At 46.6% G+C, this 25,127-nt stretch overlaps 1 protein-coding gene and 1 pseudogene across 3 annotated transcripts in view; both read right to left on the bottom strand.

The window, feature by feature from the left end:
• Positions 1-1,656: 1,656 nt before the first annotated feature.
• On the bottom strand, positions 1,657-14,957 carry LOC308513812 (actin-related protein 5-like; annotated as a pseudogene). The gene is made up of 3 exons: positions 14,944-14,957; positions 2,155-3,553; positions 1,657-2,075 (listed from the first exon to the last, which is right to left on the bottom strand). The product of its transcript is annotated as an actin-related protein 5-like (transcript).
• Positions 14,958-15,129: 172 nt separating this feature from the next.
• The window catches only part of GJB2 (gap junction protein beta 2), a 44,204-nt gene continuing 34,206 nt past the window's right edge, over positions 15,130-25,127 (bottom strand). The window contains exons 1-2 of one of the 2 annotated variants that reach the window (XM_081114544.1): positions 20,282-20,460; positions 15,130-17,388 (exon numbers count right to left, since the gene is read on the bottom strand). In XM_081114544.1, coding sequence (XP_080970670.1) covers positions 16,689-17,369 — 681 coding nt within the window. In that variant the 5' untranslated portion in view covers positions 17,370-17,388; positions 20,282-20,460 and the 3' untranslated portion in view covers positions 15,130-16,688. Of the gene's footprint in view, positions 17,389-20,281; positions 20,461-25,127 lie in introns of those variants that run through there. The other variant, XM_081114543.1, reaches the window with a different exon arrangement.

The following is a 25,127-nucleotide window of genomic DNA, read 5'->3' as shown; positions in this document are numbered from 1 at the left end:
TTCCTTTGGCAAAACGGTTTATTTCCACAGGTGCTGGTAGGAGGCAGAGACAGCGTAAGTGGGCAGTAGGGGGATACCCTATTACACTTTAGCCAGAGAAAGGAGCCCTGATCACCATCCTTGAGAGCTGCTCTGACCTCCTCCTCAGTTCCCTGAGTTGACATGAACCCTAAGCAGGACAAACTTAATACCTGTTTGATTGATGTGTCCCAGCTTACCTGCCCACCAAGGGACAGCTTGACCTCCATGGCCGTCTTGACCATTCACCACTGCTATTCAGGCTGTTTAAACTGCTGACTATGGGGAGAAGACTCCAGGCCCAAAAGCAATTAATCATTAATGGGCTGCCTCCTGCACACCCCACATTGGGGTTCGAGTCCTGGAAATGTGATAGGAAAATATCTCTCACATGGAGGCTGCATTTGCCTTCTTCACATCTCTCCTTTCTTAGCTGCTCATGGTTATCACCAGCTCATCGGTCCGTGGGCCAAAGCATGGACGGCCAGAGGCTTACTGGCAACATGTGGGAGATCTTGAGTCGGCCCAAGTTTTCTTCCTTCTCCACAATCACCACTGCCCCATCCTGGTCTTCAGTTTCTAGGCCCCTGAGAGTGGAGATCCAGCTGCTTGCCCTTGGTAAATTGTCTGGGCAAAACAGGTGCTGAGGTGGCCTCATCAGAGGCATCAGAGTTAGAGGCTCCACGGGACTGAAACGTACAGACCCTGAAACAGGACACTAGCATCTCAGGGGCCTTCTGGGCTCATTTACTGGGTGTTTGAGAATTAAAACTCTCACCAAGCAATCTCTGTAAAAGAGAGGGGTCATTTGTCCACCTAAAATGAAGCTGCGAAGGTGCAGGGAATGAGGTCTGGCAACACGGAAAAGGCTATAGGAGTAACCTTCTCCATTCCACTTCTTTCTTTAGAAAGGCCAGAAAATGTTAAGCAGCCAAAACACACAGGGACAAAAATTTAAAAAATTTGTAGGAAGGTCTCAGGTGGTGGAAAGTTTCCAGCAAAAAAGACTTTGAACAAAAGCTGGACCAAGACCCCGTTTCTGCCCATTCAGAAGTGGGCACCAAGCAGACCCCTAATAGACTTACACTATACAACTTGATTACCCTCTTTGGACCCTTTTCTCTCATTTGTAAGAGGAAGTAATAGGAAAAGGGAAATATTCACAGCTCCTGAAGTTTTTGTGGAGAACTCTTCTTATTACATAAATATTATCTTTTTACATGTATGTGTAAGATCTCCAACTGCTGGGCATTCACACAATTTCTGAATAAATGTAGAAAAATATCTACACTGACAATATAAACTTTAAACATTTAAAAAACAAAATGGCTTTAAAATGCAGTAAGAAATAAGGGCATTTCTGTCCTCCACTGTCTTCATTTACTGCTCTAGGCAGCAGGTGCTACAGCTCATCTTGGTTCAACAAAGACACCAGGTTACTGGAATTTTTTTCACTACAGAAGCCCCCAGAGGAAGAGTAAGTTTTAGAGGGTAACTCCCAATGTCCCTTCATGTTCTCCCCAGGAGAAATCCATCTTGCAGCCCACTGTTCCCAGTAGACTTGGACCAGACACATCTAGCACAGTCACTGTCCTGTCACACTAGCCGACATGGCCCAAGATCCAAGAGAGGCCTCTGTTATGCCTGCTCACCAGCACTGCCTCCCCTGGCCCCGGAGCCTTCGCCTGACGCCTGGGCCTCTGAGGAGCGTGAAGCCTGCTTTGGCAGGTGGACGGGGACGTCGATGTTGGAAACGGAAGGCTCCTTGAAGTACTCGCCTCCCTTCTCTTCATATTCTTTCCTGGTGATCCAGATGGTATCGTCACCCAGGTGGTCCAAGGCCCAGTCACGAGGACCATACCAGGCGTCCAGCATGGGGTTAGAGGCAAGCTGAACCTGAAAAGATGACTGAAAGGGGCTCATCGCCAACAGTTCCTTCTCCATTCTAACTCTCAGCCCAGGATACATCAAGTTCCCGCTGGTGAGGAAAACGTTCTTAACCAGCACCTCCTGAACGTCCTTTGGGTACCTGTCCAGAATGTAACAGAGGGGCACCTCTCGGATCTTGGGCCATGTCGGCTAGTGTGACAGGACAGTGATTGTGCTAGAGGTGTCTGGTCCAAGTCTATTGGGAACATAGGGCTGCAAGATGGATTTCTCCTGAGGTAATTTCTGGAGCCCAAATTCTTTCTGTCCCAACAAACAGCTGGTGATATGCGGCCAAGTTATCACCGACCCGCTTCTCCACTTCTGGCGTTTCCTCTGAAAACAAGGGTTCACAATCACCGATGTTTTCCACGTCTTCCAGGGACAGATCCAGCGGCTCTAGGTCAGGGGTCTCAGGCTTGCTGTCCACCACAGCCACCTTGAGGGTGACTTCGGATTGGAGGATTGTCTGCTTAGCTTGCTCCATCACCGAACTGAGCTTGTGTATGTAGGACTGCGGCTCTTCTGGGGAGTCCGTGTTTCGCTCCATGAGAGCTTTGTGAGATGGATCCACTTGGCCATCCTCCAGAAGTTCCTGCACGCACTGCAGTCTGTCCAGCCGCTCATGATCAAGCTGCAGCTTCCCCTCCTGCTGCCGGGCGCTGAAGCCGCTGCAGCTGCTGCCGCCGCCGCCTTTCCTGCTTCCCTTCATTGGTCAGAGTGCTGCCAGGAGTTTGGTGAAAAACCGGTCCTGCATCTTGTGCACATTGTTTTCGTAATAGTCAGGGCACCGCCATTTCTGCAATCTTTCCACATAATCCCCAGCGATGCAGCTGTGCTCATGCAGGATCTCCCCCATGCGGCTGAGTGTGATAGCTGCCAGGTGCCCAGGATACTTCCGCTGCAGGAGACGCTGGAGGTAGCCAGCTGCTTGGCTTCATCCCAGATTGATGCGTTTGCAAATTTTGGCATCTAACCTCCCTTCTAAGATGGGTAAGATATGTGTACACTGGTATCCAGCTGAAATGATGAGCCCACTGGAAATCAAGGTCTTTGGCTTATTGTGGTAAAGCTGAACAGGCTGTCTATTCCATGGGCAGCCTTGGGAATCCCGTAGCACCCAAAAAGGAGCTCAGACATCATTTGTCGTGAATACGTGGGTTGCACACAGCTTCTGTCTAAACTATGGGATGATCAATACAGCCCCGTGAGGAGGCACCCAGGTGCTGGAAGCACTAGTCAAACAGCAGCTCCTGCAGCTCCAGGTTGACGGCACGTTGCGGTCGAAGGGCCAGCGCAGCATCCAACGCAGGGGCTCAAGGCTGCCCAGTGCGTTGCCGACAGGACCATCCCGGCCCCGCCCCGCCCTGCCCTTACCACCCCCCAGCCCCGCCCCCCCCCTCCCCCTCCGCTCCCCGCTCTGCCTACGGGACGCGGCGCGGAACTGGAGGCGCGGCTCCGGGCCTGCATCCACCCCAGGGCAAGCCCAGCCCGGTAGACCTGAAACGACCCGTTGTCCAGCACCAGGGGCACCGGCAGTGGCCCATGGGCCACCGGGTTGGCCTCCAGCACTGGATCTGGAGTGGCCCCGGCGTCCCGGACACGCGATCTTCAATGGTGCTTTTCTTCAAGCACCCGAGTTTAAGGTGCATAACAACCAGCTTGATTTTTTTCCCTTTTAGTTTAAAATTACTAGTCTAGGCCTGTTTACTAGTACTGTCCATTACGTACTTGCTATACTAACCGGCAGTGCAGTGTTCAGTTACTCTGAGTTGTACGTATCTTTTACCAGTACTTTTGTAAATTAATTCAACTACTGGTTATTGAACTGAAAGGACAGAACAGGACTGATAGCTGTGTCCCTAACCCCTCTTCCAAGAAAAAGCCGCAGAATGTATCAGTTACTCAGCCTGCCCTTATCTCAGCCAATGGGAAAGCGGGGGAAACTAGCCCAAGGCCAAGAGTATGCTAGCCACCCCCCTGTCTTTGTGTAACCAGACCCTAGCTGCACCCTGCCCTTGCATCACTAGCCCCCCGCCCTCACTCAACCAACCGGAATCGGCCAAATCAGTGGTCAGAGTGTGCCCCCATCCCCAGACCCCAAGCCCTATAAATTCTTTGTTCTCTTGGAACTCCGGGCTCTCTCACACCCTATCGCTGCGTTGGTGTGTGTGGGGGTGTGTGGGGGTGGGGGGGGGGCAGAGGGACCAAGCCTCCAGCTTGAATAAAGACTCTATGCTTTTGCATCAGACTCGGCGCTCCCTGGTGATGTCCTTTGGGGGATCTTGACATCTGGCATAACAGAACATCTGCTCAGACAAGGCCACGCACTAGGTATGGGTGCAGAGGAGAAAGTCTCACCTCACCTCAAAGAAATCATTGTGCTGAAGTCTGTGCCAATCACTGTCCACTGGAAGAATTTGCAATCTGTTTGTTCTGAATTATAAAGCATTAATTCACAGATACACACTGGAAACACAGTCTACCTCATAAGAAGACAATGGTAGTAAATAAAAGTCATAGTAACTCAAATAGCTTCTGACATGATTGTAAATGTTCTGTACACATTTCTTAAGGCACATTTCTTAAGGCAAGTTACATGGCACTTGAGATATTAGGAGCCAGACTCCCTTTTGTTGTAAAAGCCTCCAACTCTGTGATCTTCTGCTGAATTTCATAACAACACAGTTCAGTGTCTTGATTTTAGGGCACTTTTGCCTTACAAAACTGTCCTGCCTCTGTTAAGTCACAAGTTTACAGCTAGTGTCACATATTTAAAATCTACACCAGACCAGTGTTTTCCCAGGGCATTGATGAACCTTGCCTTCACATCACCCGAGAGCCTGCCCCACTGAAAGTAACAATGTTTGTATTTACTACATAGCATTATTGCTAGTATTTTAATATTTCTTCAGGTTTTCTTAGGAGAGAGCCAACATCTTGGCAATCAACCATACCTGGATGAATGTCTTGAATAAACTCTCATATTTTTAAAAAAAATATATTTTATTGCTTTTAGAGAAGAAGGGAGAGGGAGAGAGAGGTAGAAACATAAATGGTGAGAGAGAATCATTGATCGGCTGCCTCCTGCACACCCCTTACTGGCGACTGAGCCCACAACCCGGACATGTGCCCTGACTGGGAATGGAACCATGACCTCTTCTTTCATAGATCAAGGCTCAACCACTGAGCAACACTGGCCTGACTAGAGACATTTCTTTTAATGTATAATGGTGGTTACCAGGGGCTGGGGGAGGGTGGACAGGGAGTCAATGTTTAATGGGGACGGTTTCAGTTTTGCAAGATGAAAAGATGGATGGAGGTGATTGGTAGCACAACAATATGAATGTACATGATACCTCTGAACCACGCACTTAAAAATGGTAAATTTTACGTCATGTGTATTTTATCACAATTTTAAAAAAGATAATGGGACATGTGCTTGGGTCCAGGAAGAGACCATTTGGCCTGTGTGAAGGACTTCACTAGGGAAGCAATAAAAGGCAAGTTTGGCAGTGTGGACTGGGACCAGATGTCCAAGGCCTTAGATGACAGAACAGACTGTCAGTTCCAGGTTGGACTGTAGGTGACAGGCACAGTTAGGCGCTTTTCCCTGGCAGGACCAGGTGAGGAGAATTAACCAGCACCAGGGTTGCATGTGAGGTCTGTCCGAAGGCCAGTGAGGCCAGGGGTTCAGGTGCGGCCATGAGGTGTCTCCAAGTCTCTCTGGTCAGGAAGTCCCTGAGCAGGGCAAGTTCTGAGCAGAGAGGAGCCTCTGGGCTGCATCGGAGGGAGCGAGCAGTGCTGTGCCGGTCGCTGTGTGTCCGTGACCCATGAGGGCAGGCAGAGGTCATAAGACACTTACTCTCTGTGACGACGGGGAGAGCATCCAACCACATCGGATGGACAGGAAGAATCAGAGTCTTCCAGAAATGATGGGACAGGAGGTGGGTGAGGAAACGAGGAAAACCAAGAGCGTCCTTCATGGCCATAGTGGGTGACAGAAGAGGGTGGCTGTAGACTTCAGCTAGAGAGCACGGTTCTGGGCAAGGGTGTGGGAAGTAAGAGGGTCTTTGAGGGAGACTTGGGGGTCTGGTCCCATGAAGGGAGGAACCAGGAGGAGGCCTGGCTGGCACCGAGTTCCAGGAGGTCCTCACATGGCACCCAGGGAGGGCCACTCTCGGCTTAGGCTGTCAACCTGCCCAGCACGCCTCACTGCCCCTCCTCTGCCTGGTGAGGGTCTATTCTTCCTGCCGCTCCAGGCCTCGGTGGAGTGTCTTCGCCCCAGCCGCCCGAGGCCGAGAGCACCGCTCCTTCCTTTGTTCTGTGGGTACAGGCCCTCAGACACTCGGCGCGGAGTGGAAGGGAGGCCAGCCACAGGCCTCTGGTAGGGCTCCGTGGGGCACCCCTGAGCTCCCTCCCACGTTCAGAACAAAATGAGAAATAAGACACAGGACAGACGGGAATGAAATGTCAGCTTTATAGAGGCAGGATAAAGTAGCCTCTCTCTCTCTCTCTCTCTCTCTCTCTCTCTCTCTCTTCTCTCTCTCTCTCTTTCTCTCTCTCTGTCACCACCTGAGGATATTTTTCCATTGATTTTGTTTTTAAAGAGAGAGTGAAAAGGAGAGGGAGAGACACAGAGAGAAACATCAATGTGAGAGAAACACATCGATTGGTTGCCTCCCATATGGGCCCTGAATAGGGCCAGGGATCAAGCCTGCAGATGAGGTATGTGCCCTTGACCGGTATTGAACCTGGGACCCTAGAGTCCAAGGGCCGATGCTCTATCCACACAGCCAAACTGGCCAAAGCTAAAGTGGCTTTTGATACCTCTTTCCAAAATTGATGGATGAGCTGTCTGCTCCTTGGCTGCTGGCCTCTTCTGCAGGGGCACAGCCTGCCCAGCCAGCAGACCCCACAGCCCAGAGCAGGCCAGAACCACATGGGAGGGACCAGAGGGCGCTGAGACTCAGGGGCCAAATCCATCTCCCAAACTCATGGATGAGTGAGGTCTGTCCTCTCATGGAAAGGGGTGAATGAAGGAGAGGAGAGGAGAGGAGCAACAGGGAGGGAGGGAAGGAAGGAGGAGGAGCACTTTGAAATCCCACTTAGCCAGGAGCACTCTTGTGGGAATATGAGTGCAGGGCTGAGGCCCAGGTGGAGTGTCTTCCGCTGCATTATAGTTGCTGTCTCACTTTTTATCTGAATGTAAGCTTTTCCCAGCAGCACCGTTGTCTTCCTCACCTTGGTCTCGGGCATTTCATGGAGAATTGGCACCTGGTAATGCTCAGTAGAGGTTTGAGCAGCAGAACAGAAAAGGGAAACCTCTTTCCAGAACTTAGGGTTGGAGACGCCTGCATCTCACATTCTCTGACTGCTTGGCCGTGGTCCCAGGGATGCTCTGCTGCCTCCTGAGGCCACAGCCAAAACGTGGTTGACAAGAGGTTCCGGTTTCCCAGGGAGTCTCATGGCCTCTGGCCAGGCCTATTTCTGACTGAGCTCCACATGGCCTGGACCCTGGTTGTCTTGTCCAGCCTGCAGGTCAGGGCCTAGTGGCTGGTCTACGTCAGCAGGGACCGGAGCGTCTTATGCCTGCCATCTGCTCAGGGCCCGGCACCGTCATCTTAGCTTCCCCAATCACTCCTACGCTGAGTTCAAGGCACCAACATGTCATTTCTTCTTCACTGAGGACTCGTCTGCTTCTTCACTGGTGGTTGAGGATGAGGCCCCACGCCCTTTTATAAGCCTGTCCTACCCCGCATTGGCTGTGATTTGGACTGACTCAGGTGAAGGAAAAATGCTTGCTGAGTCACCACCACTTCCTACAACACCCCAGATCTCCATTAATTAAGGCCTCCAGTCCACGAGGTGAATCACCAGCCTGAGATCAAAAATTAGGGCACACCCCAGGCGCCAGGGGGATTTAAGGAGCACAGCTCAGTCCCCTCTTTGTAGAGCTCAGAACACAGGACCCATCCCTGTCTTGCTCTGTCCCCGTGGCTGCCTCCTCCAGACAGCAGGAGGTGAGCGCCTGTGCCATGGTAGGTCATCTTCCTTCTATTTGTGTTGGCATAAGTATTTTATATTCAAACACATGTAGTTTTGACCCTGCAGCGGGGAGCTTTTTGGAAAATACTTCCCTCTCAAACGAGCTCTAGTTAAAGTCACTGGTCCTACAGTGTTTCCAAAAACAGAGAATGTACTTACATTGTGAGTCAGTTGTTGAAATGCTAGGGAAGTTTAAGATAATTGACCAGTTACATGAAAGCTTTCTTGGGCATATAGTCAAACCGAATTATCATTTCAAGGTCACAATAAGGTCCAGGTCTTTTGAACCCTGATTTGGCCACTTGTTAGTTGTGTTACTTTGGACAAGCCCTCTGGGTCTTTGAAGCCTAGTTTGCTCATCTGTGATGTTGGGGAAGATCACTCCTACTTTGTTTTTTGGTTTTTAATCCTCACCAGGAGGTTCAATATAAGAGAGACTCATCAATTGGTTGCCTCCCACACATGCCCCGGGGTCAGGGGTAGGGATGGGGTGGGGATCAAGGCTGCAACGATGAGGTACTGTGCCTTTGATCTGGAATAGAACCTATGACCCTTTGGTCCATGAGCCAACACTCTAACCATTGAGCAACACTAGCCAGGGTGATCACATAAAGATGACAGGATGTGCTGGAGAAGGGATAATGAATCTACGGAGGTCACCTCTGTGCCAGCTACTCTGCCAAGTGCTGTCTCATACCAATATCTTTTTAAATCAGTTTGAATACTTACAAAGTTATGCAATGTTGGTTTTTCTTATAAAGTGTATAACTGTGGGGGAAGTCTCTTAATTGCTCGGAACTTAATTTCTTTATCTGTGAACCTGAAATAATTCCAGCAGACTCAAAGGGTTGGGTAAGACTTACCTGAATTCTCAGAGGTAAAGGTGCTGGGCAGAAGTGATAAAGAAGCTTACAAAGAGTAGATTAGTATTGATGTTGATAATATATTTTAAAATTGCTGCTTGAGAATAACCTCCACAGTCTTCCTAAGGGATTATACCAGTCTGGGCGGTGGCATCCTTAATGACATAGTTAATGACAGAAGATCTAAGTATCCTTTTATCCAACCCAGACTTTAAATACACCCTCTGCTTAGATCGCACTATCAATTTTAAAAGGGCTCAGAGTCAGAACCAATGCTGTCCTGGGCCCCTGGGGTTATCATCCCACATTCTGAAGGTGGAGCTCTCCTGTGAAAATAGGTCTGAATTGTTTTTCATGGTTTTTGCTTTTGTTTTTTAAGACAAAACATGCTTTGGGATCTCTTATCTTAAGAGTCCTAATGCTCATGAATTAGACTGGACTATTCATTCCTCAGGGTGTAGTTTGTGCCACATGAAGTCAGCTCAGGAAATTATGAATTTTCTCAGCAAACCTGAGAGCTGGCAGCAGGAGAGGTATCCTATCCAGCTGAGGAAGAGGACTTGAGGGAGGAGGGGAGGGAGAGGGACCAGCAGGGAAGAAGGGAGCCACAGCACTCCAGAGAGGGAATCCCGGGGAGAGTGGGTCCTATAGGAAACTTCCTCCCGGTCTTGGCTACTAGAACAAAGAACCAGCCTCCTCCTGACCCTTGGGCCTCACTCAGCTGGAAAGTGCTTCATATACATGCCGACTGCCAGCTGCCACCATTTCCTGTCTTCAAATGGGTCTTGTGTTCCAGGAAGACCTGGCCTTCATCCTGGCCCCAGAGTCCCTGTCCACTGTTGGGGCTGTCACCTGGGTAATCCGAGGTTGCACTAGGTGGATGTAGGGTATTGTACAGGGAATATAATGGTTTGGGGCTACACAGAGAAGTGTGTGTCCTTTTTCTCTTTTTCCTACTTGATATGGGATACAGAGAGCACTCTAAATATTTTTGAAATTAGGAAAGTTCACTTCAAATGTGCCACCAGATTGAGGCAGTGACTTTCTGCTACTTCTTCCTTCAATGACTTGACCAGACTTGAACATGACTCTTTTTCACGGGGCAGGGAAAGACATCTGTGTGCTCAGACTTGCCTGATTAGTTTAATGTTTATGGTCAATACTAGAGGCCTGATGCAAGAAATAATGACAGAAAACTTGCCCTACCTGGTGAAAGAAATAGACTTACAAGTCCTGGAAGCACAGAGAACCCCAAACAAAAGGAATCCAAAGAGGACCACACCAAGACACATCATAATTAAAATGCCAAGAGCAAAAGACAAAGAGAGAATCTTAAAAGCAGCAAGAGAAAAACAATCAGTTACCTACAAGGGAATACCCATATGACTGTCAGCTGATTTCTCAACAGAAACTTTGCAGGCCAGAAGGGAGTGGCAAGAAATATTCAAAGTGATGAATGCCAAGAACCTACAACCAAGATTACTTTACCCAGCAAAGCTATCATTCAGAATTGAAGGTCAGATAAAGAGCTTCACAGATAAGAAAAAGCTAAAGGAGTTCATCACCACCAAACCAGCATTATATGAAACGCTGAAAGGTATTCTTTAAGAAGAGGAAGAAGAAAAAGGTAAAGATAAAAATTATGAACAACAAATACACATCTATCAACAAGTGAATCTAAAAATCAAGTGAATAAAAAATCTGATGAACAGAGTAAACTGGTGAATATAATAGAACCAGGGGCATGGAAAGGGAGTGGACTGACAATTCTTGGGGGGAAAGGGGTGTGGGTGTGCAGACTGGTCAAAAATAGTACACCTATGGATGAGGACAGTGGGAGGGGTAAGGGCAGAGGGTGGGGTGGGAACTGGGTGGAGGAGAGCTATGGGGAGAAAAAAAGAGGAACAACTGTAATAATCTGAACAATAAAGATTTAATTAAAAAAACAAAGTCATCTCCCCCGACACAGATGAGTGATGACCAAGAAATCATCGAACTGTGGCATTTACAGGCCTAGATAGTGAGATTCCAAAATCCAGGTGACAGAGTGCTTATAGAAACCCGAGAAAAAACCTACCTTGGAACCTGGTGACAAGGCTCTCACTGTAACCATGAGATTACAGTTTGCTAATATTGCTCATTAACTTATGAGAGGAAATAGTGTATGTTTATGTGTTTTTATTTTTCATTTTCATGGTTACCCTAACAAAGCAGCAATAGCCAGATAGCTACATTTGGAAACACAAACTCCAGAGCAATGGAGCGGGAGGCTTTGTGGAGGGGAGGGTGTGCCAGTGCAGGCGCAGGAGGGCCCTAAGGAGGCTGGTGCTGGCGGGACCTGGAAGGAGGCAGCGTCCTGCAGTGACCCTTGCTGACAGCAGGTGGCAGCAGCAAGCAGCTCCCCATCACAGAGCATTCCAGTATGGGCTTGTAGTCTGTATTGAAAACTTGTGAACCAGAAGCAGCGAAGTGTAGAAGTGCATTTATCTTCAGCATTTCAACTCACATCATGATGGTAAATGCATAGATGTTAAGCTCAAAGGCAATCCTTGGTGGCATTCTGTTGTCAACATTTTTATTGGCTTCAGTGATTGTAGAGAAAGGCTATTTCAACTGACTGATGACATAAAGTTGGAAGGAATTGCTAATGGACTGAATATGGGGCACAGAAAGATCTGAGTGGGCCAAACAGATGAGCCCAAATCAGCAATGAAATTCAACAGGAAATATAAAGCCCTTAATAGACTGGAAAATGTCATGCAACATGCAGGACAAAGGGAAAATGTGATTTTATAGGAAGAGAAGCGGAGGAGAGAACTCTGAAAATTGGAGACAATGTAACTGTTCACTAACAAGGGGATGGTTACATAGCTTATGGCTCAGTCATTCTATGGAATACTATACATTTTCTAAAAAGAGCAAGTTAGAGGTATACATATCGACCAGGAAATATCTCAAAGGTATATTATTAAATGAGAAGCTACCACAGAAAAGAATTATGTAAGAATGCAAACCAAAGCGGTTCTGTATGAGTGCATGTAAGTACCTGTGATGGCATAGAAAAGACTGGAAGGATAGACACTGGGGTGTTCATGCTGATGCTTTAGAATAGGGGCAAGAAATGGGACTTCCAGTTTTGCCTTTATATGCTTTTGTATTTACTTTTTAGCGCAAAAATGTTTATATATCAGTTCTATCATTACATAATCACACTGGTGGCCTTTTAATTGAAAATGAGGAAAGGTGATGAGGCTGTTAGAAAGCTAACTAAGCTCAGCTTAGTATTAATGCTGTGTCAGAGCTTGATCTTTTCCCAGCTATTTAAAAGAAACGTACTTGGGTCCAGCAGAAAGCAGAATAGGTGCTGGACATTTCAACACAGCTCTCATGAGTCCATCTGCACTGCCGGTCCCTCTTTAGCCCCATTCCTCTTGCTGTCCCCTTGACTGTGGTGTCTGGCCTTTCTCTCTCACTGTACAACTTTTCCTAAGACACCATTTGTTCTGCTTCCTCGTTTCCGTCAGGGCTTTTGGCAGAGCGGCCCTTCCTAAGCACCCAATAGTAAATAGCAATTGCCATCACCCCTGGAAAATCCTAGTTCCCTTCTGCTGGTTTGTTTTTCTCCATTGCACGTCTGCAGCATATATAACCTAAGGGTGTGCCTGTATAGTCTACCTCCTTCAACATGAAGACCAACGTTTTGCTTTGTTACAGTTCTGGTGCCTACTATTTGCTGGCATTCAGTTGTACTCAATAGATATTGGTTGAGCAAATGAGTAATTAGAGCTGTGTAGGAATGGAGGGGCAGGCATCTCACAGTTAGGGAAGACTTCCTTAACCCCATCAGCACAGGGAAGACGGGGAGTCCCTATGATGCCAGTTACAAGCTGCAGGAACGAGAAATGCACTACGGAAATTCTAGAAGTCCAGTTGACACCCTTCGTGTGATAGCAACATCTGTGATTGACCTTTCAGCATGATGGTCTCTGCCTGAGCTTATCTCTCTGGTCCATTCCATAGGAGTAGTCCTATCTGGAGGGTTGAGAGAAAAAGTTTTTGGTACTGTGTATGGAAGGTACCTAACTAGGTGAACCAAAGCTTTCTGTAGTAGCCTATTGATATTTCTGTAATTTCAGAGTGTTATAGCTGTCACCACCTGAGCTTTTTCGCTGTTACATGGGCACTCAATTATTCCTCTCCCATCTATGTGGCTAGTGTCTTCTCGCCTGTATTTCAGGCTTGATGTAAGTGTGCATTTTTTTCAAGTTCCCAGTGTATCAAGCTTTGCTTGAGTCATTTCTATCTGAAATGCCATCCAACATCTTTCCAACTTGAGATCTAATGAATAGATGGCAATTTTTTACTCAACAATTTTCTATGTAGAGGGATTCTGCACAAATTCTTACCTGATTGCCATTAACCTTAGGAAACTAAAGGCTGGAGAAATGAGGGAGTTGCTCTATCCATGGTAGACCCTCACGCGCAGTACCTGCTAGTCTGCAGTTGACCATTAGGTCAGTGATAGCAATGATTGGCAACTCAGGCGCAGGCCACCCTGGAGAATACATTTGTCCTCTGAGTTGTCCCTGATCCACTCATAACAATTGTGATCCACCTTTTGACAGTTGCACATATACAGAAGAGTTGTTTGAGATCACAATTCCCATTATTAATATACCTTGTACAAGACAGAATTAGCAGTGGGGCCTTACCCATGTCCTAAACTCACAATGCTCAGCTGTGCTGGAGGCCTCCAGAGGGCTGGCCTGCATGAGGCCCCAGGCTCGACACAGCTAACCTGATAGAGTCCTTTGGTGGAATCTTAAAAAACAAACTACATAGCTCTTCCTTTTTAAATTAGTGATTTGAAATATATATTTAGGATTACTATTTTCAGAGTTCAAGCTCTAATTTTTAGGCCTGTGGCCAGATCTCTTTTTAAGTCCTCAAAAGTGTTTAGAAGTCCTCTATAATTATCTGGCCCAGTCTTTAAGACCTTGAAAGTAATAGTTTTCATGGATTGTAAGAGTGAACACACCTATTTAAAATCCATGTGTGTTTTAACAGGCTGTGTGCAGAGTGCCTTGGAAGGCAGGGGCTACTTCTTACTGTTCTTCTATCACCTGGATGAAAGTTGGCTGGTTTTGATTCTTTTAAATTAATTTAAAAATGTGTGGTTTTCCATAGAAATACTCATAATTATTGATGTATAGAATGCCTTGAAGGCCTTGGACTAAGGACAGGGCTGGCACTGCTGTCTTGGGGAGAGTGCCTGAGGGACACCCACAAAGGGACAGCTGAACAGTTGGTTTTATTTCCCATGAAAGTGGGTACCAAGGAGTAAAAAGGAGTTTCTAAGATTAGCTTTGATTACATACAAACACACAGAAAGACAATTTTGCAGAAAAGACATCTGATAGAATTTTTCTCATGCGTCAGCCAACCTTTAGCATGAATATCGTTTTAAAGTGTCAGTTCCAGAGAGCATTATGCTAAGTGAAATAAGCCAGTCAATGAAGGAAAAATACCACATGACCTCACTCATTCATGGATAATAAAGACCATTATAAACTTATGAACAATAATAGATACAGAGGCAGAGCTGCCTCAAACAGATTGTCAAACTGCAGCGGGAAGGCCGGAAAGGGTTGGGGGGCAAGAGGGAGTGGGGTAAGAGATCAACCGAAGGACTTGTATGCATGCATATATACATAACCAATGGACATAAGACACTGGGGGGTAGGGGAGGCCAGGGGATTGTCAAGGGCGGGGGAAAAAAAAGGACACATATGTAATACCCTTTGTAATACTTTAAGCAATAAAACTTAAAAAAATAAAAATAAAAAAACATAAAGTGTCAGTTCCCAGGATTCTAGGAGCCACATTGGTTCTGTGAACCCAGCCCAGCATCCTCCAAGCTACAAACCCAATCTGCACACCACACTGTGAGTGTGTAAAAAACCTGTTGTGGTCAGCAGGCGGTTGGGCACAAATCATCTTCTTCTCCCTTCCAAGCTTTCTAGTGACAGAGCTTTTCTGTAACTGGGAGAAGATCTGAGGATGGTGAACAGACAACCTGGAAACTTACCTTTTTGGTGTCATTATGCTTATAACATGAAACTCCTTATACAAAATTGACTATAGATGACATTAAAAAGTGCTATTATATTAAAAACTGTAATAAATTTTAAATAACTATTATATGAATTTATATTTTAAGATTTTAAATATTTGAGACATTATAAAATTATTTAGTTACAAGCATGTACTTAAAGCTATTGTTTATTACAAAAATATTTTTACAATGCTATTCTTGGCAAAAGAAAAATGTTTACCCTCATTGAAGAATGTTGAGTACAATTTTTTGGAAACCAGGTCAACCATCATGATAATAATACTAAGGTTCAATGTGTCCTAGAGAACTGCTAAATATATCTAAACCATAGTGTCTATGTTTTAAAATGTCTATTAATTCTATTTTCACTTTTAAAAAATTGGAAGCTGAAGAGGAAAGCAAACAAACTTTTAAAATAGATGAACTCATATTTTAATCACCAGAATTTAGAGTCTAGTCCAGTGATGGCAAACCTTTTGAGCTCGGCGTGTCAGCATTTTGAAAAACCCTAACTTAACTCTGGTGCCGTGTCACATATAGAAATTTTTTGATATTTGCAACCATAGTAAAACAAAGACTTATGTTTTTGATATTTATTTTATATATATTTAAATGCCATTTAACAAAGAAAAATCAACCAAAAAAATGAGTTCGCGTGTCACCTCTGACACGCGTGTCATAGGTTCACCATCACTGGTCTAGTCTTGCCATCTGTTCTTTAAAAATAGAACCCCCCCCCCCATTTTGTTTTGTACTGTGGCAACAAAATAGTTCCAAGCAACTGTTTTAAATCAGTGTCCCACCCTTTACCAGTCATGGAAAAGGCAAATGTTGAAAGGATAGACAGGGTCTCTTGAGCCAGCCTGTAGTTGGTGGCAGTTGGTGATACATTGTCTATATTTCTCCTCCAAAATTACACCTAAAGTTGTAAAATGAGGCCATTGGCTGTCAAACCATCACTAAGAACTTCTAGTTTATTTCATGTGAGAGAGGTCGTAATGCTTTTGTGGATTACATACCACAGTTAATACAGTGACCCTGCAAATTACTCATAACTGAGAGGCCACATTTTAAATGCAATGATAGTATCTAATTACATACCATTTACATATCATTATCAGAGCCTTTGAAATAGGAGGAACATATGATGGTTTTCAGAATGTCCTATAGATCAAAAGAACGTATTTTCAAGTGTTCACTTAAAAAAGAGTATGACAGTTTAAAGCATCAGGTAACCTTGTCCATCGTTAGAGACTAGAACTTCCAAAGTGAATAAAAGAACCAAGGTTATCTATGTTTACCTTTAACTAATGGGAAAATCACAAAAGGAACCATAAGAGGAGCAACCCACTCTTCTCAGCATTCTCTTTAGGACCTGGTGTTTCTCTCCTTTCCTCAAAGAAATAGAAACAAAGGCCAATATTCTTTCTTCATAATACGAAATCACCTTGCACGAAAAACCCCTACCCGCACAGGGTTTCATTGGAACTAATCTGAGTAAAAATCAATACAGGCATAGGATCGAGTCTTTGTTTTTGAAGTTTAGGAGAGAAGAGTGCATTTGGAGTTTTGTGTGAGAGCTACAGAAGTTTCAAACGGATGCATTTAAGATAAAAATCTTGACCTTGGGAAATGCTGGTGACTCGGCCTTGACAACTAAGCACTGATTGCCTCATTCTTTTCCTGCTGTCTATTTTTTATCTAATAGTTGTTATGTTTTAAACTGGTTTTTTTGACTTTCCAGAACAATATCTGATTAGCAAATAACACAATTCAGTGACATTCAGCAGTATGCAAATTCCAGACACTGCAATCATGAACACTGTGAAGACAGTCTTTTCTGTGGGCCTGGAAACAAAGCAGTCCACAGTATTGGGACAAGGCCAGGCATTACATTTCACCAGACGCTGCATGGAGAACCCGTCGTACATGATGTAGAAGACATACATGAAGACAGCTTCAAAGATGACCCGGAAGAAGATGCTGCTGGTATAGGTCCACCACAGTGACCCTTCAATTCGGACCTTCTGGTTTTTGATCTCTTCGATGTCTTTATATTCACTCTTTATCTCTCCCTTAATGAACTTCCTTTTCTTCTCATGCCTGTGGTAGGCCACATGCATGGCCACCAGGAGAGCTGGTGTGGACACGAAGATGAGCTGCAGGGCCCAGAGACGGATGTGGGAGATGGGGAAGTAGTGGTCGTAGCACACATTTTTGCACCCAGGCTGCAGAGTGTTGCAGATGAAGTCCGCCTGCTCATCTCCCCACACTTCCTTTGCAGCCACAACCAGGATCATGATGCGAAAAATGAAGAGGACGGTGAGCCAGATCTTCCCAATGCTGGTGGAGTGTTTATTGACACCCCCCAGAATAGTCTGCAAAGTGCTCCAATCCATCCTCTGAGGGCAGTTTGCTCTGGAAAAGACAAGACGAACACAATAGAGGAATGACTCATCAGGACAGAATCGGGGAGAGTTCTCTGGGTAAGTAAGCACCCTTAAGTCTCTTTCTGAGCAAACACCAACCCTTATCGAACCTCACCCAAAAGGTGAAAACCAAACCAACTTAAGTTGCCATAGGATTAAAAGGATGGTTCCCAAACCACCTTGAACTTGTGTTTATGCATTCTCCATAAAGGGCAGCTTATGCTTATTCACCTGAGTAACTCACCCAATCTTTAGCACATAATAAAAAAGTGCTCCTAACTTAGAGGCATAATTAGTGCTGACTGAGCCCCACCAACCTTGCTGTAAAGGTCAGCAGGCCATGTCTCCCTACAGAGCCATTTTCCTTAAACTATTTCAATGAATTGTCATGGACTTGGGATGTAGCAGTGAAATGTCTGTTACCAATGGTGAAGTTGACATTTGAGGTACCGCATGTTAAAATTTCACTAAGGGTCTCACTTCCTTTTTCTATATGAAAAAGAATAGGTTGGAAACTTTCTGCCCATGGAGAAAAGCCACTATGTGCATAGATGTTTGTGAATGTTTTGAGTATGGACTGGTGGGCCTCACCATCATGCTAAACTGATAGCTACCTGTGTTTCTAGAGAGGCACATTATGAAAAAAAGATGACAATAAATGAAACAAAATGACAATGATTCCCTAGTGATGCCCCACAGGGCGACGCTACTGTACTGAATACTGAAGTTCAGAAAACTCGGTGGGGTATGCACCTCTTAATGAAAAGACACTTGAAGCCCGTGGGTCAATCTGCCACGAGCCAGTGGCCTTCTCTTCATCCCAAAGTATGAACCGTCTTCATTTGTTCATAGTTACACCCCATCTGTCTCAATCAGCCCCTCTTCTAACAAGATTCCACTTCCCCACACTCCTGCTGGGCGATCTGTGTCCACCCTTTCTACGCTGGCAGTGAACCCTCCCCTTCTCTTACTTAAAAGCATAATGCGCTCCTCATTTTGAGCAAGTTGGTTCCTGTCTCCCCATGGACTTCCTAAGCAGGCTCATCACTTAGCCTCATCTCAGGTGGGTCACCAAGGTATGGCCAAAGCCATTCAATGCCACCTTGGTCAGATCAGGCAGGTGAGGCGTAGAGACCAATCATGGACACAAACCTTGAAATGCACTTCAAAAACATTTAGCTGTACTTAGCTTAAAAAAGACAAACAACACTGGAAAAAAAAAACACACAGTGGTTCACTCGGGGTTCAGATCTGACCCTTTAAATACAGACTGTCTGGAGGTCCTCCTAGGGGTGGACAGTTTAGTCCTGTCTGACAGCAAAACCAAAATTCATAGTCTAATCAAACTATGGAATTCGACAGTCCAATTCTTCACTGCACTAAGTGGAAACAGGACACTTACAGAAATAAGTTGTCCATCTGGCTAAAAATGGGGGGGGGCATGGGGGCTTATGCCTTTGTCCTCTTCCAAAGTACCAAACACAGACCCCACATTCTTCTATAAACCAGTCCAACCACCATCAGCTGAGAAAACTACAGTGAGTCCTTATTGTTGTTATAGCTGCAACTACCTGTTTGTAGATCCTTTCAGGAAAAGGAGCAAATAAAATTGTAACCCACAAGTGGGACATGGGTAACAGGTCAAGATGGACTAATGCAGGATGAAACCACTGGGGAGCCGCTGTCCTGCCCTTCCTGACCTGGCCCACACCGCCCTGCCATTGCTTGGAACTCTGGCAGGGGAGGCTTCTGTTCTTTAGGGAAGGAACGATGCTCAGAAAAGGTAAATGCAGTTCTTTACCTTAATTTCTTCTCAATCCCTCATTTTTTCCTGACAGACCTGACCAGCTGCCTCCACAGAGTGGCCCGCCTTTCTCACAGGTGTCTAATTGTGCCTTAGCACCTGAGTTTTGAAACTGACTCAAAGAGCAAGCAGGGAAATGTCTGTTGCCACTCGTCTGAGATGGAGTCCCCACTAAATGGTCATACGTGTCCAATTGTCAGAGGCGGGAGACGTTGATGAGGCTTGTGTCCCTCCTCCCGGAGCAGCGGGTTTGTGCCACTGCCTGAAGGAACACTTCTCAGCCCCATGCGACCTTCCAGCTGGACAATGCCACCTGGAAGTGAAGGCTCTCCGATTGTTCAGCAAAGAGGAACGAGGAAACCGTGTCTCAGGTTTAGGCTGCGGTGCCCTGCTCACAGGGCTGGGCCCAGAGTCCTGGCTCCTGGCCGCAGACTGATGGGAGCGCCCGCTTTGTACGGATCACCTCCTCCAGGGAGCACTCCCGCTCAACAAATGGAAGCCAGCCTTCCTTCTAAGCAGAGACTTCGGTACTGACACACTCCCGATGGCCGATGGCCGATGGCGTTAGGTTAGACTTCCCCAGGAACCTTACCAACGACGACCAACAACAGCGCTTTGGAATACGCGGCCCGGGCCCCCTCCTCCCTGGCACACGATCGGTCCCGTGCTGGGGTCACCACGTCCCCTCCCCGCCATGGCCCGACTCCAATTTCGGAACTCGGTGGAAGACTTTCCCTCTCAACCAATTCTCTCTGGACGCCTGCCTGCCGCCCAGATCCGCTGTCGGGACTGCCGGGGACAAGGACCATGCGGGGGCCTCAGTGCGTGCGGAGTCCGCCCGGGGACCCGATCCGGATCCCCGCTGCCCCCGCCGTCCCGGGTCACTTCTCCGCGATGGGTCCCAGAGCGACGTACCCGGGGACCTACCTTCTCCGGGTCCCACAGTCCCCGGGCGTCCCAGGTCCCCAATCCGCCCCGGGTCCCCTCCCCGCCGAGTCCCGCAGCTCCCGGTGCGAGACGCCACGAGCCCGGCGCCGGGCTCACTGGTGACCCGGGGGCTCTGGCGGGTCTGGCTCACCCGCAGCCGAGGGAGCGCGCGAGGGGTCTGGTGGCGGCGGGGGCGCTCGCGTGGGTCCTGGGCGGGGCCTGGGTGGTCCCGAGGGGTCCTGAGGGGTCCTGGCCCGGCCGCCTCCTCGCTCGCTGCCCACAGGGCGCCGCCGCCGGGTTGAGAGCCGAGGAGGAGAACTCGGGCGCCTCGGGTCTGCGCACCTGTGGCTCCAGCGGCGCCTTTTAACCGCGCCGGGCACCCCGCCTCCTCGCGAACTCGGGACAAAGTCCCGGAGGGGGCGGCTCCTCGCCGCCCGGCCCCCCAGCGCTCGGGCGGGGCGTACCCGACTCCGGGTTCCAGAGCTCCCTCGGGTTCCTGAATGCCCCCTAGTCTCCCGAAGCCCCGGGGACCCTGGGGCCCCAGGACCCCAGTGTCCCCAGCTCCCCAGGCCTCCCCCCACGCGCCCCATCCCCGGTTGGAGTCGGGGTCAGAACCTAGGGAGGATGCGGAACTCCGGGGTTTGGCTGCCGGCATTTAGGGGGTGGGGTCAAAGGATAGTTCTTGCTGTTGTTATTTCTACTGGGTCTCTCTCAGGAGTATATTTGAAGCTGGGCTTTAAGTTAAAAAAATTATTATTGGAGCAACAGGCATTCCCAACCATGTGAAGATTTATTTAGTTTTTTGATCCTCACCTGAGGATATGTTCCATTGATTTTAGAGAGTGGAAGAGAGAGGGAAAGACAGACAGAAACACATTGATTGGTTGCCTCCCGCTGGCGCCCTGACCAGGGCCCTGGCTGGGGAGGAGCCTGCAACGGAGGTACATGTCCTTGACCGAACCGAACCGAACTGAACCGAACCTGGGACCCTTGGGTCTGCACACCCACACTCTATCCAATGAGCCAAACCGGCTAGGGCTAACCAGTCATGTGAAGGTTTAAGTTCAGGCCACAGAGGGTGCTGGTCCCTGCGGAGTTGCCCCGGGGCAGGTTCCCTCTTAAGGAATCTGGGGACAGAGGGTGAGGAGGTGGCATCGCCAGGTCCGGCCAAGTCTCCACTTCTTTCTCCCCAAAACCTCGCAGATGAGCTTGACAACCGCCTCCTTGGTTTCTCCATTTCATTTGGTCACTTTCAACAATATGCCCAGGGTGGGAGTCGGGCGGGCAAGTGGGGGTCAAGCCAGGCTTTGCCAAGGGCCCAGGAGAGCTGTCCCTCCTGCGCCCTGCTGCTTCCTCCTCCCACAGGTGAGAAATCGCAAGGAGGTGACTCAGTTTGGGGTGGGGGAAGCCCAGATTGTTCCGCAAGGAAGGAAAGAGAGTGAGTGAAGCCTATGACCTTCCTGACCCTACACATGCCTCACTAAAGGGCCCAGTGCCAGAGCTTCTGGAGAAGATGGGCGCAGCTGGTTCTTCCTAAAGACTGACCTCGGAAGGAGTAAGGCAGCACGGTTCACATCTGGTTGGGTATTTTGACGTCTGGAGACACAGGTGACAGAGAGTGGATATTCACAAAGCAAGTGGATGGAGAACTGAAGTTGCAAGAGCAGACCATGTTGGGGACGTTGGGCCTGGCCTCAGTGGAACCCTGTCCCTGCACAGAGCACCAGAGTGGAGACACAGCTGACTTGCCTTTACTTGAGTCCAGTTCTGTGTTAAGCAAAAGATGACGATGATTCATCCTGACTGGGCAGATCTGGTCTCAGGAATGAATTTCCATCATTGTCACCATGAGCTTGAGGATTTTGACTTTTCTTTGTAAAACTGGCACCCATCGCCGTGGGCCAGCTCGAGCCGGCCTTGTACTGGTGCACAGGAGCCGTGTCCTGAGGTCACCACCCGCCTTCCAGCTTTAAGTCTTAGTCTTTAAGGGTGTATTTCATGAAGAGACAAAGCCCCACAGCTGCTCAGCCCTGCTTGGCCCATCCAAGAGATTTGCTGATTCGACTGGTTAGGAATGACAAGGCCAAGCCGGGTGGAGTTCAGGCACGTTGGTTTGAGCACACCAGTGAGACGTGGCTACATGGACTGGGGGGCAGGGGCTAGCTAAGGGGCCCTCCCTTTAGGTTTCAAGACAGGACTGTTCAGGAGTCTGTTAGAGTCCTGGTGGGTTGGAGTGAAGGGAGGGTCCAGAACTACTGTAGGGACCCAGCTGATGAAGATGGTTTGCAAATGGAAAGTTGACTCACTTTCCCCATTGACAAATCTCACCGTAGGACTTAATGTCTTCACTGTGATTGCAGGGTGCTGTTCAGCTGCCCTTTTCTTGTTTCCTCTGACTTATCCTCCCGATTTTCATAATTAGTATGTGTTATTGGCTAATTGTATATTTAGCCACTCTGTATTTTAGGAAATGCAGCTCTACAATTCAGCACTTGGTTTTATTTTGTTGTGTGTGTTTCTGTTTTTCTGTGCTGGTGTTTTCTTCCTAACCAGATTTAGATTCTTCTAGGGCAGAAAATCTTGTGTGTATGTGTGTGTGTGTGTGTGTGTGTGTGTGTGTGTGTCCTCAAGAGTAGAGGAGAAAGAGGTAAATAGAAAAAGGGTCTCAAGCTTGGAAATTTGAAGTTATCTCCAAATAAACTTAGACATATACACAATTACACAAATTACAGCACAAATTAATATTTTTATAAATCTTATAATTATTCTTGTGAGGAGCACTGTTTTGGTTAAAGGCAGTATTTATTAAATATAAACATTGAGAATTTGCCTTAATTTTGTCATTTTGTTTTCACGCATGTTCATCTTTTAACATACAGCCTCTAGAGCAGTGGTTCTCAACCTTCTGGCCCTTTAAAATACAGTTCCTCATGTTGTAACCCAACCATAAAATTATTTTCGTTGCTACTTCATAACTGTAATGTTGCTACTGTTATGAATCGTAATGTAAGTGTCTGATATGCAGGATGGTCTTAAGCAACCCCTGTGAAAGGGTCGTTCGACCGCCAAAGGGGTCGCGACCCACAGGTTGAGAACCGCTGCTCTAGAGGAAGCACTGCCCAGCTCTGCTGTGTTCCTTCCAGCAGTCCCAGCACCACAACACTGGGGTGCTCAGGGCTGCCTGCTGCCTGATTGGCACACCTTTGTCTCATTAACTTGTAGGCACTGAACAACTTAGAGTTTTTGACTTGGCTTTACGGTAAAAAGCAAAACAAAACAAAAAACCCAATTCTGGTGTCTCCTGGGAAGGTAGTGAATGAAACTGACCGAGGATTGTTAATTCCCAGGAGAGATCGCACACTTATCAAATGACTATTGATGATTAACTGACGAGGATCTGTTACAGCCACACCTGGTCACTTCAGAGTGTCAGAGGTACGTCTGACTACTATTTTCATGTACATTCATAGTAGCAAGCAGGTAAATCCCAGGTGTTTATAAGTGAGCTGAACCTTCATGCGGATATTTAAAGTGATGCAGTTGTCAAGTTATAAGCTATTTGGTATTTTAATTTGATAGTTCTGTTATAAATAAACTGAAAAGAAAGAAGTTGCTATGGTGCAAGAAGTCAGTGGGAGACAAATACAATTTAACATATTTGAATGAATGATTGCTTTTTAGCTACATAATAGGCAACCCCTTGCATTCCCCCAGGAAGGGTGCTCTATGTGTACATAAAAATGTCTTAGTTACATATCTGACTCACGAATCATATGTAGGTGAGAGCATAAAATGTCTCAAGACAAGAAGAGACTTGTGAGAGAATGGAGGACCTGTTCAAACACTTGGCAGTTTTAGAGCAAGTTAGGTCCTTTGAATCTCTCTTAGCTGTTAGTTATTAACATCATTAGCAATTGGTCTACACTCACCTTCTTGACTTTGCTGTTGTACTATTAATCAGATAAATATAATTGATTTAAAAAAAGAGCAGTGGGAAACAAGGTAGAATGAGCCCCTGGCATCTCTGAGTAATTAATAACAGCTTACCCATGATGAATAAAGCAGGAGTGGCCTACGTATGACCATTTTTAATTTTTGTGATTATTTTGACAGGAAAACAGCATTTCACTATGATTTCTCTCTGCATTATTGACCCACATCCTCACTTATGGGTTCTGAAAATTGTTAATGTCAAATCATTTAGGGAAAAAACACACACAAGTGTTACAGTCACAGAGTTAAACAACAACAACAACAACAACCCTTAGACTTCAACAATTTAATTGTCCTCTTCACTTTTGAATTAAAGACATCTCATTAAAAGCCCACCTTTTGAATCACGACTAAAACTGTTACAAGGCTTTCCATTTTCCCCATTCTAATTTTATATTCACACATAAAATATTTTGGGGAAATTCGAGTTGCTGGACATGTCTCAGTTGCAAGCCAAGGGTAAAGTAAGTCTATTTCCTTGACTTTACTGTATATGCTCTTTTACGACCATTTAAGGAGATTGTGAAGAAATTACAAAGTTTTTTATGAATGTGTTTGTATCAAAAGCACTTTTCAACCAGAAATGAATGCAAAGCTGTAACTCCCTAGGCAAACTGGTAGGGAAAATTCACTTCCACTGAACATAAAAATTAAATTTTGTAAGCTATGGTGGCTTGTCAAAATGGAAACTGTATCCTTCACAAATTACAAAAGAGATTTCTACATTTTAGCTTGTGTTACAACAATATTGTGCTATATGTCATCTTGAAGAACTTTCAAAATAAGTTGGAGAATAGTAAACATCCATATTTTGAGCTGCTTTAGTAAAAAAAAAAAAAAAATTACAGACGTAAGTTTAACAAGCAATGATTCCCAGGTTATAGTATTTGACAGACGACAGCAGCTTCTCATGACATGCTAGTCTAGAATGTTCTGAATTTAACTTTGTCATTCTCTGGAAACCACCAAGTACAAGGTTAGTTTTGCTTCTGAGGCTCCGGTCA

Source organism: Myotis nattereri, assembly GCF_964212035.1.
Source record: "Myotis nattereri genome assembly, chromosome: 2".
NCBI lineage: Eukaryota > Metazoa > Chordata > Mammalia > Chiroptera > Vespertilionidae > Myotis > Myotis nattereri.
Note: the sequence above shows the minus strand (reverse complement) of the source record. Positions and strands in the feature narration are given on the sequence as shown.